Here is an 18,550-nt window from a genome sequence, read left to right on the forward strand (position 1 = left end):
AGGCTTTTTCCCAGGGCTGAAATGGTTGCCACAAGAGGGCACAGTTTTAAGGTGCTTGTAAGGAGGTACAAAGGAGATGTTGGGGTAAGTTTTTTTTGCACAGAGAGTGGTGAATGCGTGGAATGGGCTGCCGGTGATGGTGGTGGAGGCGGATACGATAGAGTCTTTTAAGATCGGTACAGGGAGCTTAGAAAAATAGAGAACTATGGGTAACTTTCGGTAATTTCTAAAGTAAATACACGTTCGGCACAGTATTGTGGGCTGCAGGGCTTGTATCGTGCTGTAGGTTTTCTATGTTAACAACCATCCCAACTGTCAGGCTCTTCAACAGAAAGATGTAACTATACTCATTTAAGGAATCCTATCTTGTAATTTCATGTTTGTTATTTAGTCATTGATTTATAGCTGCATTTGCAGAGTTTGTTGTCCATTGTTTACAGGTACTTTTCTATAGATTTCCAGAGCATGCCTGCAGAAAAAGAATCTCAGGATTTTATGTGGTAACATGTATGTGCTCTGATAATAAATTTTACTTTGAATTTTGTACATTACAAGCCCCCAGAAAGCATCTCTTCAAATGCTAGAGGATCTCAGGAGGTCTGGCAGCACCAACAGAAATGAATAAACAGTCAACATTTCATGCCAAGACCCTTCCTCAGGACTGGAAAGGAAGGAAGAAGACACCAGAATAAAAAGGTAGGGGGAGGGGAAGGAGGACAGCTGGAAGATGGTAAGTGAAGCCAGGTGGATGGGCAAGGAAGGAATCTAACAGGAGAGGAGAGTGGACCATGGGAGAAATGGAAGGAGGAGGAGAATCAGGGATTCGTGATAGGCAGGTGAAAGGAGTTAAGAGACCAGGGTAGGGAATAGAGGTAGGGAGGGGGAGGGGTTTTGTTTTAAACCAGAGGGAGAAATCAATATTCATCTAATCAGGTTGGAGGCTACCCAAACAGAATATAAAGTGTTACTTCTCCACCCTGAGAGTGGTCTCATTGTGGCACAAGAGGTGGCCATGGACAACATGTCAGAGATATTCGCCATGTCAAATAGATTGCTGCTTAATCTGACTAATACTCAGGCAGTGCAGTTAACTAGATCCCAATATCCATGACTATTCTCATTTTCGCATACATTATAAAAAAAAGTCAATTCAAACAGCATAGTTCCAAATTTTCAGTACTATCAGTTAGAAAGAAAACAAATTTGACTCATGTGGAAAAAGAAAAGCATGGACAATATTCAGTACAGAAATGAAACACAATTAAATACAAGGACACAATGATGATAATGTTTACCTCCAGCAGCAAAAGGAAAACATGGAAAAGATTGAATTCTATTATGAAATATTATATTTTACCTTTCACTTTTAAATGTGCTGTTGATCGTTTATCCCCAGAATCACAAGTATAGTCACCAGCATCTTCTGGTTCCACATCATGGATTAACAGCTCAATGTTGGGACCTTGCTGTTTCATTTCATACTTCCCACACGGCACCAGTGCCACTGATTCCTTTTGCCATTCCACTGCTGTATCAGGTTTGGTAAGCACACAGTATAGTCTGGCTATACTACCCTCTTTGGCTTCCACATTCTGAAGTTCTTGTTTGAAAAGTACTGGTAAAGCTGAGAAACATTAATTTATCGGATCAATAATTCAATCACTTATAGTACTCATCTTTACAAGCTTTTGTTTCATTGTTCTGATTGGATGATTGTTATTTTGGATTAAACCCCCGTTCTTATATCTGGAGGGACACACTAAAATGAATCTCATGTTTCCAATGGGCAATATATGCACAGAATACAGAGTGAAGAAAAAGAATCACATTATTAGCAACACACACAAAATGATGGAGGAACTCAGCAGGTCACACAGCATCGATGGAAAGGAATAAAGAGTCGACATTTCGGGCTGAGACCCTTCATCAGGACATTATTATTTGCCCAATATGACTCCTTGTTGAGAGAAAAAGGATTATAGAATTATGCATGCTAAAAAAGCTTCCTCTATTTTAGTTATTATAGCAGCATATATTGTATTTCCCGACCCTGCTGCTAAGAGGTAGCTGTTCATAATGAAAAAAAAAAATGCTTGGATATGAAAATGAAAAAATGGGCTTAATCAAGCCTTTAAAATCAAGTTTTAATCAATTTCCTTTCATAAGCCATTTATGAAAACAAAAGAACATCTAATACAGCATTCAGTTTTGTTTGTGCAAAATTATTTGATTTAGAGTCTTAGAGCACGACAGCACAGAATCAGGCCCTTTGATCTATCTAATCTGTACCAAACTATTATTCTGCCTGGTCACTATACCTGCATCGTAGCCCTCCATACATTTTAATTCATGTTTGCAGAGATCACGTAGATCAAATGTTATGACATACTCAGTGTGCAATCTCTGCAAGGTAGTATCAAGTTACACAAGCTACAGCATCATTCCCATGGGAGTATCTTTTAATAAAATAGATGGGATAGGAGTGATGAGTTAAATTTAAGAAATATAAATTGCCTTTGGAGGTCCAATTAATTGTCAAAATCTATATGTTAATTTATTTGGGTTAACATTTGCAGAGGTACGAAAACAAAGGTGGTGGAAAATGGTGTTAGAAAGGAATTAGCCAGCAGTGTTCTGGATGTCTCATTGATGTAGACTAGAAAGGCAGACATACAATGGAATAATGAAGAGGTATCAAAGGTAGAGGCAAAAATATAGCCGCAAATGAGACAAGAAAAAGGTCACATTACTAACATGAAAATGGATGCACATACTGATGGCATAGAAATGTCCAAAGCTCATCTCATAGTGAAAACTGGCATCAGTGTTGCAAAAAATATAAAAGAATATAAAAGCAAGGATGTAATGCTAGGACTTTATAAAGCACTGCTGAGGCCTCACTTGGAGTATTATGCGCAGGTTAAGGCCCCTTATCTTAGAAAGGATGTGCTGAAACTGCAGAGGATCCAAAGGAGGTTCACGAAAATGATTCCAGCATTGAATGGCTTGTCATATGGAAAGCATCTGATGGCTCTGGGTCTGTACTCACTGGAATTCAGAAGAATGAGGGGTGACCTCAGTGAAACCTATCAAATGGTGAAAGGCCTTGATAGAGTGAATGTGGAAAGGATGTTTCCGATGGTGGGAGAGTCTGAGACCAAAGAACACAGCCTCAGAATAAAAGGGAGTCCTTTTAGAATGTAAATGAGGAAGAATTTGTTTAGCTAGAGAGTGGTGAATCTGTGGAATTCTTTGCTACAGAGAGCTGTGGAGGCCAAGTTTTTGTACCAGGGGTGATTGATAAATTCGTGGCCTAAGGTAGAAGGAGTCAATTTTAGAAAATCTAGCACATTTATTTTTCAACATAGTCCCCTTCTACATTTACACACTTAGTTCAGCAGTCGTGAAGCATACGGATCCCTTCTTTGTAGAAGTCGGCGTCTTGGACCTCCAGAAAGTGGTCCACAGCAGGGGTAATTGATAAGTTCATGGCCCAAGGTAGAAGGAGATGAGTTATACCGCTCTCGTTACATGCACATGCAGTTCAACTCTTTGAGTGATGATGCAGAAAGTTTGAAGTTAATAACTCATCTCTTCTACCTTAGGCCATGAACTTATTGAGTATAGGAGTTGGAGTGTTATCTTGAAATTATAGATGTTGGAGAACTTTGAGTAGTTCTGGTCAGAACCTTCAGAAAAGATATTAATAAGACTAAAAGAGTCAGAGAAAGCTTACAGAGCTGTTGCCAGGATTTAAAGACCTGAGTTATAGGGAACTATTTAATAAGTTAGTACTTTGTTCCCTGGAGTGTAGGAGAATGAGGGGTGATATGATAGTGGTGTATGAAATTATGAAGGTTATAAATAGAATAAATGCAAGCAAGCTTTTTTCCACTGAGGTCGAGTAAGACTAGAACTAGAGGTCATAGATTAATAATGAAAGGTGAAATATTTAAGGGGGACCTGAGGGGGATCATCTTCATTCAGAGGATAGCCAGCTTGCAGAACAAGCTGCCAGTGAAGTGACGAATGTAGGTTCAATTTCAAAATTTAAGAGAAATTTGGGCAAGTACATGGAAGGCAGTGTTATGGAGGGCTATGATCTAGGTGTCAGTCGATGGGACTAGGCAGAATAACAGTTTGGCATGAACTAGATGGGCTGTGATTCTTTATAACTGACTACAACTCTGATCAAATGCTAATTTCTAATTACATCTATGGAGGTATATTAACACCTGTATCCCTCTTATTCATTGAGGATGAAGAGGGTAAAATCAAAGGAAAAAAATCAAGAATTAAATGTCTCCAATTAAGCTGTTATCATTCTAGTAATATATAGCTAATCAAACTAAAATTTAAAGAAATACACTGTGTTAAATAGTCATTTGTGATTTTGAATATTTTATGTCATATCTCTCATCTTTTAATGACACAGAATTCCACTGGGTGTGTTGAGAACATAGTGACTATCAGAGCAATTCCATCAATCTGATGACGATGAATTAGGACCCTGGATGCGAACCTAAACTCCAGGCCTCAAAATCTGATCTCACTGATTCACATACAAGGGGCGTCACTATCACTTCTGCCTTCTGCCCACAGAGAAATCCAATACCAAAATATGCCAACGACTCCGGGTCTACCAGTGCAACATTCTACTTGTCACATCCAACAGACTTCAAGTAGATTAAGCAAATGTGATTGTCCTTTTATAAATCTCTTCTGGCTCTGGTCAATCCTATTATTATTTTCTGTATTATGATACTTCTCATTATAGAGTTTCCTTGCTACTGACATTAGGTAAGCAGATAGTTCTGTGAAATGTACTATGCTGCAAAACACAGGAAAAATTCCAGAAATTAAATTCCTCTTGCAAAATCCTCTAAGTTCACTGGCAGGGTAAGTGAAACAATGTCAGCACCCTCTCCCTAAACAATATCCCTGCATAAAGATTCTAATTCTATTCACTTGACTACCAAGAACTGTTGAACAGCAGACTCTTGAAGTGGGCATCCTACAGCAAGCTTTGATAGTGAAGCAGATTAACAGGATATTCTCAAAGTCTCTGAAAAATTGAAACATTCCTACCAACTGGTCCATGATTGACCATAAAGGAGAATTATTCAGGATGGCATTAGGAACTTTCATCCATTCACTAAAAGCTAAGTTGTTTTTAGATAGGCATGTCAACAAGAGTTGGAATCATTTACCAAATGCAACATGCTACAGATGCTTGAAATTGAAATGAGTTAAATCTAACTGAACTTTCAGAACTTTTATTATATCTGAAAATAATGGAAACACTCAGATTAGGCAGCATCTGTGGAAAAAGGGAAAAATACATTCAACAGATCATCCTTTGAAATTTCTGCCAATTCTAATAAGATTCCACCACCAGCTATATATTCTCTCAGTTTCTATCTCAGTGTCATGTAAAGTCCATTTCCTTTGTCATTCCACGATCCAACTTTCCATCATCAACCAAACCTCATCTTGTGGTATTTTCCCAAGGGTATGAAGACTCAAATACGTAGGTTTGAAAGAGGCTGCAGAGGGTTGTACACTCAGCCATCTCCATAAGACCATAAGATATAGGAACAGAATTAGGCCATTTGGCCCATCATGTCTGCTTCACTATTTCATCATGGCTGATCCAATTTTCCTCTCCTCTCAGCACCAATCTCTTGTCTTCTGCCCGTATCCCTTGATGCCCTGACCAATTAAGAATCTATCAACCTCTGCCTAAAGTATATATAAAGACTTGGCCTCCATGGCTCTCTGTAGCAAAGAACTTCACAGATTCACCACTCTCTAGCTAAACAAATTCCTCCTCATTTACATTCTAATAGGACGCCCCTCCATTCTGAGGCTGTGTCCTCTGATCTCTCCCAGCATAGGAAACATCCTCTCCATATCCATTCTATCAAGGCCTTTCACCATTCGATAGGTTTCAATGAGGTCACACCTCAATCTTCTGAATTCTAGTGAACACAGGCCCAGAGCCATCACACACACTTCAAATGACAAGCCATTCATCAGTTTTCATTAACCTTTGAACCCTCTTCAGTTTCAGCACATCCTTTCTAAGGTAGGGGCCAAAACCTGCTCATTATACCCAAAGTGAGGCCTTACCAGTGTTCTATAAACTTTCAGCACTACATTCTTGCTTTTATACTCTAGACCTCTTGAAATGTATGCTAATATTGCATTTGACTTCCTCACCACAGATGCTATTAATCTTCAAGGAATCCAGCACAAGGACTCTCTTTGCACCTCAGTTTTTTGAATTTTCTGTCCAATTAGAAAATAGTCAACCCATTTCTTCGACCGAAGTTCATGACCATACACTTCCCAACATTGTATTCCATCTGTCATGTTTCTGCTCACTCACAATCTGTCCAAGTCCTTTTGCAGCTTCTCTACTTCCTCAAAACTACCTGCTCTCCAGCTATCTGCATATCGTCTGCAAACTTTGCAACAAAATCATCAATTCCATCATCCCAACATAACATAACATAAAAAGAATCGGTCCCAACATAGATCCCTGTGGAACACCACTAGTCACCAGCAGCCAACCAGAAAAGTCTTCCTTTATTCCCACTCTTTGCCTCCTACTGATCAGCCACAGCTTTATCCATGCTAGAATTCTTCCTGTAACACCAAGGGCTCGTAGCTTGTTAAGCAGCCTCATGTGCAGCACCTTGTCAAAGGCCTTCTGAAAATCCAAGTACACAACATCAAGCGATTCTCCTTTGTCTATCCTGCTTGTTATTACTTCAAACAATTTCAACAGATTTGTCAGGCAAGGTTTTCCCTTGAGGAAACCATGCTGACTATGGCCTATTTTATCATGTGTTTCCAAATACCCTGAGATCTTATCCTTAATCTACCCAACCACAGAGGAACCATTCCAGAATCTAGTAATTCTTGAAAGATCATTACTAATACCTCCACAATTTCTTCAGCTGCCAATTCCAGAACTCTGGAGTGTACACCATCTGGTCCAAGTGACTTATCTACCTTCAGACTTTTCAGTTCTCAAGAACATTCTGTCTAGTTATAATAACTTCACACACTTCATGACACCTGATACCTGGAACTTCTACCATACTGCTAGCGTCTTCCATAGTGAGGACTGACGCAAAATACTTATTCAGTTCAGCCGCCATTTCATTGTCCCCCATTACTACCTCTCCAGCATTGTTTTCCAGCAGTATGATATCTACTCTTGCCTTTCTTTCACACTTAATGTATCTAAAGAAATATTTGGTACCCTCTTTCATATTATTGGCTAGTTTACTTTCGTATTCCATCCTTATCTTCTTAATGACATTTTTAAGTGTCTTCTGTTGGTTTTTGAAAGCTTCCCAATCCACAAATTTTTGCTCTATGATATGCCCTCTCTTTGGCTTTAACGTTGCCTTTGACTTCTCTTGTTAGCCATAGTTATGTCATCTTTCCTTCAGAATGCTTCTTCCTCTTTGTGATGTATATATCCTGTGCCTTCCGAATTGCTTCCAGAAATTCTAGCCATTGCTGTTCTGCTGTCATCCCTGCCAGTGTTCTTTTCCAATCAATTCTGGCCAACTCCTCTCTCATGCCTCTGTAATTCCCTTTATTCCACTGTAATACTAATACATCGGACTTCAGCTTCTTCTCAAATTTTGGGGTAAATTCGAACAAATGATGATCACTTGTCCCAAAGGTTTCGTTTACCTTAAGCTCACTAATCAATTCTGATTCATTGCACAACACCCAATACAGAAAAGCAGATCATCTAGTGGGCTCAATGAAGAACTGCTTGAAAAGACAATCTCCATAAGACCCAGGAGCAGAATTAGGCTATTTGACCCATCGAGTCCGCTCTGCCATTCAAACATGGCTGATACTTTTCTCACCTTCCTCAGCCCCACTTGCCAGCCTTCTCCCCCTAACCTTCGGTGCCATGGCCAATCAAGAACCTATCAATCTCTGCCTTAAATACACTCAATGACCTGGCCTCCACAGCTGCCAGTGGTAACAAGTTCACCACCCTCTGGCTAAAGCAATCTCTCCATTTCATTGTTTTGAATGGATGTCCCTCTATCCTGAGGCTGTACCCTCTTTTCCTGAACTCCCCTACCATGGGAAACATCCTTTCCACATTTACTCTGTCTAGGCTTTTCAACATTTGAATATTCAAAGAGACCCCCCCCCGCCCCGCCAATCAATCCTTCTAAATTCCAGCAAGTACAGACCCAGAGCCATCAAATGTTCCTCATACCATAATCCTTTAATTCCCAGAATCATCCTTGTGAACCTCCTCTGAATCCTCTCCAATGCCAGCACATCTTTTCTTAGATAAGAAGCCCAAACCTGTTCACAATTCTCAAGTGGGGCCTCAGCATCACATCCCTGCTCTTATACTATAGACCTCTTGAAATGAATTCTAACATTGCATTTGTCTTCCTCAGCACGCAAGTTAACCTTTAGGGTGCTCTGCACAAGGACTCCCAAGTCCCTTTGCATCTCAGATTTTTGGATTTTCTCCCCATTCAGAAAATAGGCTGCATATTTATTTCTTCTACCAAACTATTACACGGCCATGCATTTTCCAACATTGTATTTCATTTCCCACTCTCTTGCCTATTTTTCTAATCTAAGTCCTTCTGCAGCCTTCCTGTTTTTTCAACACTACCTGCCACCCCCATCAATCTTCATAATATCTGCAAACTTGGCAAAGTCGTCTATTCCATCATCTGAATCGTTGATGTACAACATAAAAAGAAGTCGTCCCACACCGACCTCTGCAGAACAGCACCCTTCACAGCCAGCTAACCAGAAAAGGATCGTTTTATTCCAACTTGTTGCCTCCTACCAATCAGCCAATGCTCTAACCATGTTAATTAACCTTCCTGTAATACCACATGCTCTTAACTTGGTAAACAGCCTCATGTGTGACACCTTGTCAAAAGCATTCTGAAAATCCAAACAACCAACATCCACTGCATCCCCTTTATCTATCCTACATGTAATCTCTTCAAAGAATTTCAACAAGTTTGCTAGGCAATATTTTTCCCCAAAGGAAACCATGCTGATTTTGTCCTATCATGTCCTGTGTCACCAAATACTCCACAACCTCATCCTTCATAATTGACTCCAACATCTTCCCAACCACTGAGGTCAGGCTATCTGGTCTATAATTTCCTTCCTGTTGCCTCCCTCCTTTCTAAAAGAGTGGAGTGACATTTGTAATTTTCCAGTCCTCCAAAACCATGCCACAGTCCAATGATTCTTGAAAGATCGTTACTAATGCCTCCACAATGTCTACCGCTACCTCTTTCAGAACCCTAGTGTGCAGTTCATTTGGTCCAGGTGACTCATGTACCTTTAGGTCTTTCAGCTTTTTGAGCACCCTTGTAATAGTAACTGTACTCACTTCTCTTCCCTCACACCCTTCAACACCCAGCACATTGCTTTCTGTAGGTATTTCAAATCTTCCCAATCCTCTATCTTCCCACTAATTTTTGCTTCGTTGTATGCCCTCTCTTTAGCTTTTATATTAGCTTTGACTTTCCTTGTCAGCCACGGTTGTACTATTTTGCCATTTGAGTATTTTTTGTTTCTGGAATATATCTATCCTACACCTTCCTCATTTTCCCAGAAACTCATGCCATTGCTGCTCTGCTGTCATCCCTGCAGCATCTCCTTGCAATTTACTTTGGCAAACTCCTCCCTCATACCACTTTTACTCCACTGAAATACTGCTACGTCAGACATCACCTTCTCCCTACTAAATATAAAGTTGAACTCAATCATATTGTGATCACTGGCTCCTAAGACTTCCTTTTCCTGAAGCTCCCTAATCGCCTCCAGTTCATAACACCCAATCCAGTATAATTGATCTTGTAAGCAGTCTAGAAATTCCCCCTTCTGTAATCTAGCACCAACCTGATTATTCCAATCTACCTGCATATTGAAGTCCCCCGTGACTATTGTAACATTGCCCTTTTGGCAAGCATTTTCTGTCTCCCATTGTAATTTGTAGGCACCATCCTTACTACTGTTTGGGGGTCTGTATACATCTCCCATCATGGTCTTTTTACTCTTAATCTATCCACAAAGATTCAACACCTTCCGACCCTATGTCACCTCTTTCTAATGACTCGATTTAATTTTTCTTAATTAACAGAGAAACACTACCCCCACTGCCTTCCTGCCTGTCCTTTCAATATACTGTGTTTCCTTGGACATGAAGCTCCCAGCTATAATCTTTCAGCCATGATTTTGTAATGCCTACAACATCATATCTGCCAACCACCAACTACACAGAAAGTTCATCTACTTCATTCCTAATGCTGCGCGCATTCAGATTCAACACCTTCACTTGTATTCACCCTTTTCAATTACGTTGCACCATGCTCAACCTTTTGATTCCTAACTTTGACTGAGGTCTTACCAACATCTGTCTCTACAACCTCTCCACTAACTGTTCTGGCATTCTGGTTCCCATTCCCCTGCAATTCTAGTTTAAACCCCACTATGCAGCATTAACAAACCTTCCTGCAAGGATATTAGTCCCTCTCCAGTTCAGATGCAAACCATCCCTTCTGTACAGGTCCCATCTTCCCTGGAAGAGAAACCAATGATCCAAAAATCTTATGCCCTCCCTCCTAAACCAACTCCTTAGCCACACATTAAACTGTATAATCTTCCTAGTTCTGGCCTCACTAGCATATGGCACAGGTAGCAGTCCTGAGATCACAACCCCGGAGTTCCTGCCCTTTAACTTAGCATCTAATTTTCTGAACTCCCTATGTAGAACCTTGTCACTTGTCCTATCCATGTCATTGGTACCTATACGGATCACAACTTCTGGCTATTCACCCTCCCACATAAGAATGCTGAGGACTCGATCCGAGATATCCTGGATCCAAGCACCTGGGATGCAACATACCATCCAGGAATCTCGTTCTAACTCACAGAACCTCCTGTCTGTTCTCTGAACTAACGAATCCCCTATCACCACAGCGTGCCTCTTCTTGCCCCTTCCTATCAGAATCACAGAGACAGACTCAGTGCCAGAGACCCAACCACTGTGACTTCCCTCGGTTAGGTCATTCCTCCCCCCTCCCCCCGACAGTATCCAAGGTGATAGACCTGTTGTTGACGGGGATGGCCACTCCTTTCACCTTCCTGTCACCCAGTTTCCTGTGCTGTTTACCTTGGGTGTAACCACCTCTCTATATGCCCTATATATCACACCTTCAGCCTCCCGGATGATCGCGAGTTCATCCAGATCCAGCTCCAGCTCCCTAATGCGATTGTTAGAAGCTGCAGCTGGATGCATTTCTTGCAGTTGTGGTGGTCAGGGACACTGGACGTCTCCCTGCCTTCCCACATCCTGCAAGAGTAGCATTATGCTATTCTGCCTGTCATCTCTACCTAGCTGAGCAGATATAAAGGAAAAAAAAACTTGAGCTTTGCTTTCTGAGTGAAGCCTCTCTTCTCTGAAGCTCTGAAGAACTAAAGCCTTAAGATCACCACTCTACATCCACTCAGATGATGCCCCCTGCACTTGCCCCACCTTCCTTTAATTTGCTCTTAGCAATTAATCTCAAATGCCGATTGGCCATTGGTCAAAGCTCTATTACACTGCTGTGAACCACTCCTAACTTTTCTCCTTAGGCAGTGGACCTGATTGAAATCCTTCCTCTCCAAATTTCCGATGTCTGAATTGGTGGCCCGTCAAAGCTATGCCTGCACTGTACTGCTGCTATAGAATAACAAATTTCATGAACGATGTCAGTGACAATAAACCTGATTCTGATGTCTCACAGTCCTGATATTATCAGTAACTCATCATATTTCTTTGTCTATACTATCACTAACTGTCTTATTAACTTATTTGGCCTGAATATTCCTATAACTCATCTCAAGGCAATCCTTGACTCACCCTCTTATTGAAATTCTCCTTGCTCTGCTCATCAGAATCAGAGATCAGATTTATCATCACCGGCACGTGTTGTGAGATTTGTTAACTTAGCAGCGCCATTTCAATACAATACATAGTATAGAAGAAGAGGAAAAAAAATAATTACAGTATATGTACATTGAATAGATTAAAATTTGTGCAAAAACACAAATAATATTTAAAAAGTGAAGTGGTGTTTATGGGTTCAATGTCCATTTAGGAATCGGATGACAGAGGGGAAGAAGCTGTTCCTGAATCACTGAGTGTGTACCTTCAGACTTCTGTACCTCCTACCTGATGGTAACAATGAGAAAAGAGCATATCCTGGGTGCTGGGGGTCCTTACTAATGGACTCTCTCTTTTTGAGACACCACTCCTTGAAGATGTCCTGGGTACTTAGTAGGCTAGTACCCAAGATGGAGCAGACTAAGTTTATGACCCTCTGCAGCTTCTTTTGGTCCTGTGCAGTAGCACCCCTCCCCTTCCCCCCCATACCAGACATTGATGCAGCCTGTCAGAATGCTCTCCATGGTACATCTTTAGAAGTTTTTGAGTGTTTTTGTTGACATACCAAATCTCTTCAAACTCCTAATGAGGTATAGTTGCTGTCTTGCCTTCTTTATAGCTACATCAAAATGTTGGGACCAGGTTAGATCCTCAGAGATCTTGACACCCAGAAACTTGAAGCTGCTCACCCTCTCCATTTCTGATCCCCCTATGAGTATTGGTATGTGTTCCTTTGTCTTACCCTTCCGAAGTCTACAATCAGCCCTTTCGTCTTACTGACGTTGAGTGCAAGGCTGTTGCTGCAATATCACTCCACTAGTTGGAATATCTCACTCCTGTACGCCCTCTCATCTCCATCTGAGATTCTACCAACAATGATTGTATCATCAGCAAATTTATAGATGGTACTTGAGCTGTATCTAGCCACACAGTTGTGGGTATATAGAGAGTAGAGCAGTGGGCTAAGCACACACCCCTGAGGGGCACCATTGTTGATGGTCAGTGAGAAAGAAATATTATCACCAATCTGCACAGATGATGGTTTTCCAGCTAGGAAGTTGAGGATCCAATTGCAGATGGAGGTACAGAGGCCCAGGTTCTGTAACTTCTCTATCAGGGAATGATGATGTTAAATGCTGAGCTATAGTCCATGAACAGCATCCTAACATAGGTGTTTGTATTGTCCAGGTGATCCAAGGTCATGTGAAGAGCCATTGAGATTGTGTCTACTGCTGACTTATTGTGGCAATAGGCAAAATGCAGTGGGTCCAGGTCCTTGCTGAGGCAGGAGTTCAGTCTAGTCATGACCAACCTCTCAAAGTATTTAATCACTGTAGATGTGAGTGCTACCGGGCGATAGTCATTAAGGCAGCTCATATTATTCTTCTTAGGCACTGGTATAATTGTTGCCTTTTTGAAGCGAGTGGGAACTTCCGCCCATAGCAGTGAGAGGTTGAAAATATCCTTGAGTACTCCCACCAGTTGGTTGGCACAAGTTTTCAAGCCTTACCAGGTACTCCCTCGGGGCCTTCTGCATTGCGAGGGTTCATTCTCTTTAAAGACAGCCTAACATTGGCCTCTGAGACAGAGATCACAGCGTCACTAGGTGCAGCAGGGATCTTCACAGTTGTGGTTTCGCTTTGTAGGAAGTAATGTCTTGCAAATCATGTCAGAGTTGTCGTACATCCGATGTCGCCTCCAACATCATTTAAAATTGTCTCTTCGCCCTTCAACAGACAACGTACCTCCTGTTCATCCATGGCTTTTGGTTTGAGAATGTACAGCAACTCATCCACACAGGTTTTAATGAAGTCGGTAACAACTGCAGCATACTCATCCAAAATCTAAGATAAATCCCTGAATACGGTCCAGACCACCAATTCAAAGCAGTCCTGTAGGTGGTCCTGTGCTTCCCTTGTCCATATCTTCCTGGTCCTCACTACTGGTGCTGCAGTCTTCAGTCTCTGCCTATACTTGGAGTAGAGGTACCCCCAGGTGATCAGACTTCCTGAAGTGAGGGCATGGAATAGCACGGTAGGCATTCTTGATGGTGGTGTAACAATGGTCCAGTGTGTTGCTTTTCCTGGTATTGCAAGTGATCTGTTGATGGTAATTGTTTAGTGATATTTTTCAGACTGGCCTGTTTAAAATCCCCCAAAATGATGGTGAAAGCATTAGGGTGTGCTGTTTCATGCATGTTGATCCCATTGCTCAGATCATCTAAAGTCTAATTGACATTGGTCTGAGGTGGAATGTATACCACTACCAAAACGATCGCGGAAACCTCCCTGGTAGGTAAAATGGACGGCACTTAACTGTGAGATATTCCAGGTCTGGTGAGCAGAATTGGGACAGCACTAATATATTCGTGCACCAAGAGGAGTTGATCACGAGGCATAATCCTCCACCTCTGCTTTTGAGAGACTCTATATCACCTTCTCTACTTCTTAAAATTATCTTCTTTTCCCTCTTTCTCAGTTCTGACACAGTTCTGTCTGCGGCCTGTTACATTAACTTTACTTCTCTTTCAGCTGCCTTAGTGATTTCAGTTTTTTCCTGTTTTCGGTCAGATTTCCCTGACCTGTAGGTTTATTTTAATTTTATAATTGAATTTTTTCCAGTTATTTATTATAATTAGCACCACTTAATTTTCCAAAGTCAAAACTTGCTGTCTACGATATCACTGCATTGAGCTATATGTCACAGTTAGTTCCATGCATCAGTTTATTTTTTAATTCTTTAAACATCATAAAACTCCACTATGGAAACAAAAATATTCTTGCTTTCTTACTTTTCTAATTCATATAAAGGGTCATTGACTTTAATTATTAAATCTGCTTAAACCTTATTTCTTCGCACTTGTTGGTTGACTTGTTGAATATTTCCAACGCTTTCTTTTTGCATTTCAGTAAACTGACTTGCATGTGCATTAGTTTGCTTATACATTACAATTAACATTTTTGAAAGGAAATGGCTGCATTGACATGACAAGATTATGTGACTATAAACAGCATATCATAAGTTGCTCCACACAAAATTATTCAATACAAAGGTTATGACATGTTTCCTCCTAAATTTAAATAATGGAAATACAAAAATGATTCCTACCCTTTACTTTTAGAAATGCACTGGTCTGCCGGTCCCCTGAGTCGCAGATGTATTCTCCCTGATCTTCTAGTTTTAGATTGTGTATAAACAGCTGAACACAGGAATCTTCATGCTTCATTTCATACTTATCACTTGAATGAAGCGCCACAATGCCTTTCCTCCATTCCACTGAGGCACCAGGTTTAGATAGCTCACAGCACAAAATAGCCGTACCATTCTCATCGGCTTCGATGTCCTCAAGTTCTTGTTTAAAAAGCACAGGCAAGACTACAGAGGATGAGAAGTAAATCAGCTGATAATGTTGTTCAGTCTAGATCTGAACTTGACAGACTGCTAGGAACTTAAATGCAGTTTCACACCTTTCCATTTATCCATTTAAATTAATATTTTGTAAATTACTAATACTTAGATAAACCCAGACTGAGGAAAAAAGTTATGCTAGTCATCAAGGCACACAAGAGGCATGTGATTAGTGTACAAAAATAACATTGACAACAAAAGAAAAACAAGGCCAAATGGCCAAATTCTGTTTCTATTGTTATGCTCTTAGTAATACCAATTTATGTATGATGACTAAAATATAAAATTCTAACCGGAAAAATTAGTAGTTTTTTGTGCAGAATTATGCCAAAAATATGCTGGCTATCCTACCCTTCACTTTCAAAGACGCAGAAGTCTGCTGATCTCCCGAATCACAAATATATTCCCCTTCATCTTCTGGTTTTATGTTGCGAATAATCAATTCAGCGCAGGAACCTTTTTGCACCAGATCATACTTGTCACTTGGAGTAAGTACCACTGAATATTTTCTCCATTCCACTGGAACATCAGGTTTAGTGAGTTCACAGCGCAGAATAACTGAACTATTCTCTTCAGCTTCCATGTTTTGAAGCCCTTTCTTGAAAAGCACAGGCAAAGCTAGGAAAAACAGCAATTCAATTTGTAAACATCCAGTAGGACTGTGCATTCTGGATAAATATAAAAGTCCAAACAAGCCAACGTAAAATCCAGATTGCAAATGAGTGAAATGCATAGGGATCTAAGTGTTCCTGTGCATAAATCACAAAGGTTAGTATGTAGGTATGGAGATGAATAACATATTGGTCCTTATTGTAAAGGAGTTAACATTTAGGAATACAGAAGTTGTACACACCATACTGGAATGATAGAGTTGAAGTAAACATTGCATGGTAACAGGCGCTTTGGCCCAAATGGTCCCGCCTAAGCTAGTCCCATTTGCCTGTGTTTGCCCCATATCCCTTTAAACCTTTCTTATCCACGTACCTATCCAAGTACCCTTTGAATGCATCTCCCTCAACCACTTTCTCTGGGAGCTTATTATACAATGACTACTCAGAAAAAATTGTCTTTCAGATTTCTATTAAATCTCATCACTCTCAACTTAAACTTATGCTCTCTAGTCCTTAGAAACATAGAAAACCTACAGCACAATACAGGCCCTTCGGCCCACAAAGTTGTGCCGAACATGTCCCTACCTTAGAAATCACTAGACTTCCCCATAGCCCTCTATTTCTCTAAGCTCCATGTACCTATCCAAAAGCCTCTTAAAAGGCCCTGTCATATCCGCCTCCACCACCATTGCCGGCAGCCCATTCCACTCACTCACCGTTCTCTGCGTAAAAAAACTTACCCCTGACATCTCCTCTGTACCTACTCCCCAGCACCTTAAACCTGTTTCTTCTTGTGGCAACCATTTCAGCCCTGGGAAAAGGTCTCTGACTATCCACATGATCAATGCCTCTCATCATCTTATACACCTCTATCAGGTCACCTCTCATCCTCCATCGCTCCAAGGAGAAAATGCTGAGTTCACTCAACCTGTTTTCATAAGGCATGCTCCCCAATCCAGGCAACATCCTTGTAAATCTCCTCTGCACCCTTTCTATGGCTTCCACATCCTTCCTGTAGTGAGGCGACCAGAACTGAGCACAGTATTCCAAGTGGGGTCTGACCAGGGTCCTATATAGCTGCAACATTACCTCTCGGCTCCTAAATTCAATTCCACAATTGATGAAGGCCAATACACTGTATGCCTTCTTAACCACAGAGTCAACCTTCGCAGCTGCTTTGAGTGTCCTATGGACTCGGAGCCCAAGATTCCTCTGATCCTCCACACTGCCAAGAGTCTTACCATTAATACTATATTCTGCCATCATATTTGACCTCCCAAAATGAACCACTTCACACTTATCTGGGTTAAACTCCATCTGCCACTTCTCAGCCCAGTTTTGCATCCTATCAGTGTCCCGCTGTAACCTCTGACAGCCCTCCACACTATCCACAACGCCTCCAACCTTTGTGTCATCAGCAAACTTACTAACCCATCCCTTCACTTCCTCATCCAGATCATTTATAAAAATCACGAAGAGTAAAGGTCTCAGAACAGATCCCTGTGGCACACCACTGGTCATCGACCTCCATGCAGAATATGACCCGTCTACAACCACTCTTTGCCTTCTGTGGACAAGCCAGTTCTGGATCCACAAAGCAATGTCCCCGTGGATCCCATGCCTCCTTACTTTCTCAATAAGCCTTGCATGGGGTACTTTATCAAATGCCTTGGTTCCCAAATCCTGGAAAATAGACTGTGCCCCTTTGTAATTTTATAAATCTTTACAGGATCACCCACACTCCAATGAAAAGGTTTCCCACATCCCCAGCCGATCAAGATTACTCCAAATCCTGATAATTATCTTTACTGTAAACACCACCACCTACTTTTGTGTCATCTGCAAACTTACCAACATTCTGATCTGTATAGTTGTGGTCCTTTTATTTGAAAAAAAGCATATACTAAAATTAGCAGTCTGGAAGATGTCCAGTAGGACATTTATTGAGACGAAGAGTTTATCTTACCATGAACAGTTAAAGAATTACCAGCTGCATTCTTTGAACTTTAGAAGAATGACAGGTTAAATATATATTCAGATTTTATTGAATTATAAGATTGTAAGACGGCAAGACAGGGTAGGTCTTCAGAATGAATAAACTCTTCTTGGGCTTCCAGCAGGGTACAGATATCGATTTTAACCAAAACCAAGTTAAAAATCAATACCTGTATGCAGCTGGAAGCCCTGAGAAGATGCTGGAAAGCACCAGATCCTTTTTTTAAAAAAAGGTATTAAGGAGTTCCCACTAGTGTTAAGTCTTGTACGGAGGGGCATATCTATAAGAGGAAAATCCTTTAAAACTGGAGTACAGCAATGCTTTCTTTTAGAAGCTGGCAAATGTTTGGAATTCTTTACCCCAGAGGTTTATGGATGCTCAGTCACTGAATGCATCTAACGAGGAGAAAGATTAGGGAGTTGAGGCGTTTGTTCAAAAAGGGGGGAAACCAGAAGGCAGAGAACTGTAGATTAGTTTAACATCTGCTGTTAGCAAACTGCTACAGTCAATAATCAAAGAGGAAATAACGAAACACTTAGAAAAGCAGAATGCAATCAAACCTAATTATTATGATTT

The 18,550-nt window shown here is 40.9% G+C and overlaps 1 protein-coding gene across 7 annotated transcripts in view; it reads right to left on the reverse strand.

Moving 5' to 3' along the window:
- Positions 1-18,550, reverse strand: part of obscnb (obscurin, cytoskeletal calmodulin and titin-interacting RhoGEF b) — a 487,178-nt gene that overhangs the window by 191,008 nt on the left and 277,620 nt on the right. For all 7 annotated transcript variants that reach the window (XM_063044498.1, XM_063044500.1, XM_063044497.1 and 4 more), the window contains 3 exons: positions 15,719-15,985; positions 15,068-15,334; positions 1,358-1,624 (listed from right to left, as the gene is read on the reverse strand). In XM_063044498.1, coding sequence (XP_062900568.1) covers positions 1,358-1,624; positions 15,068-15,334; positions 15,719-15,985 — 801 coding nt within the window. The remainder of the gene's footprint in view (positions 1-1,357; positions 1,625-15,067; positions 15,335-15,718; positions 15,986-18,550) is intronic.

The sequence above is a fragment of the Mobula hypostoma genome, chromosome 3, assembly GCF_963921235.1.
Source record: "Mobula hypostoma chromosome 3, sMobHyp1.1, whole genome shotgun sequence".
Lineage (NCBI taxonomy): Eukaryota > Metazoa > Chordata > Chondrichthyes > Myliobatiformes > Myliobatidae > Mobula > Mobula hypostoma.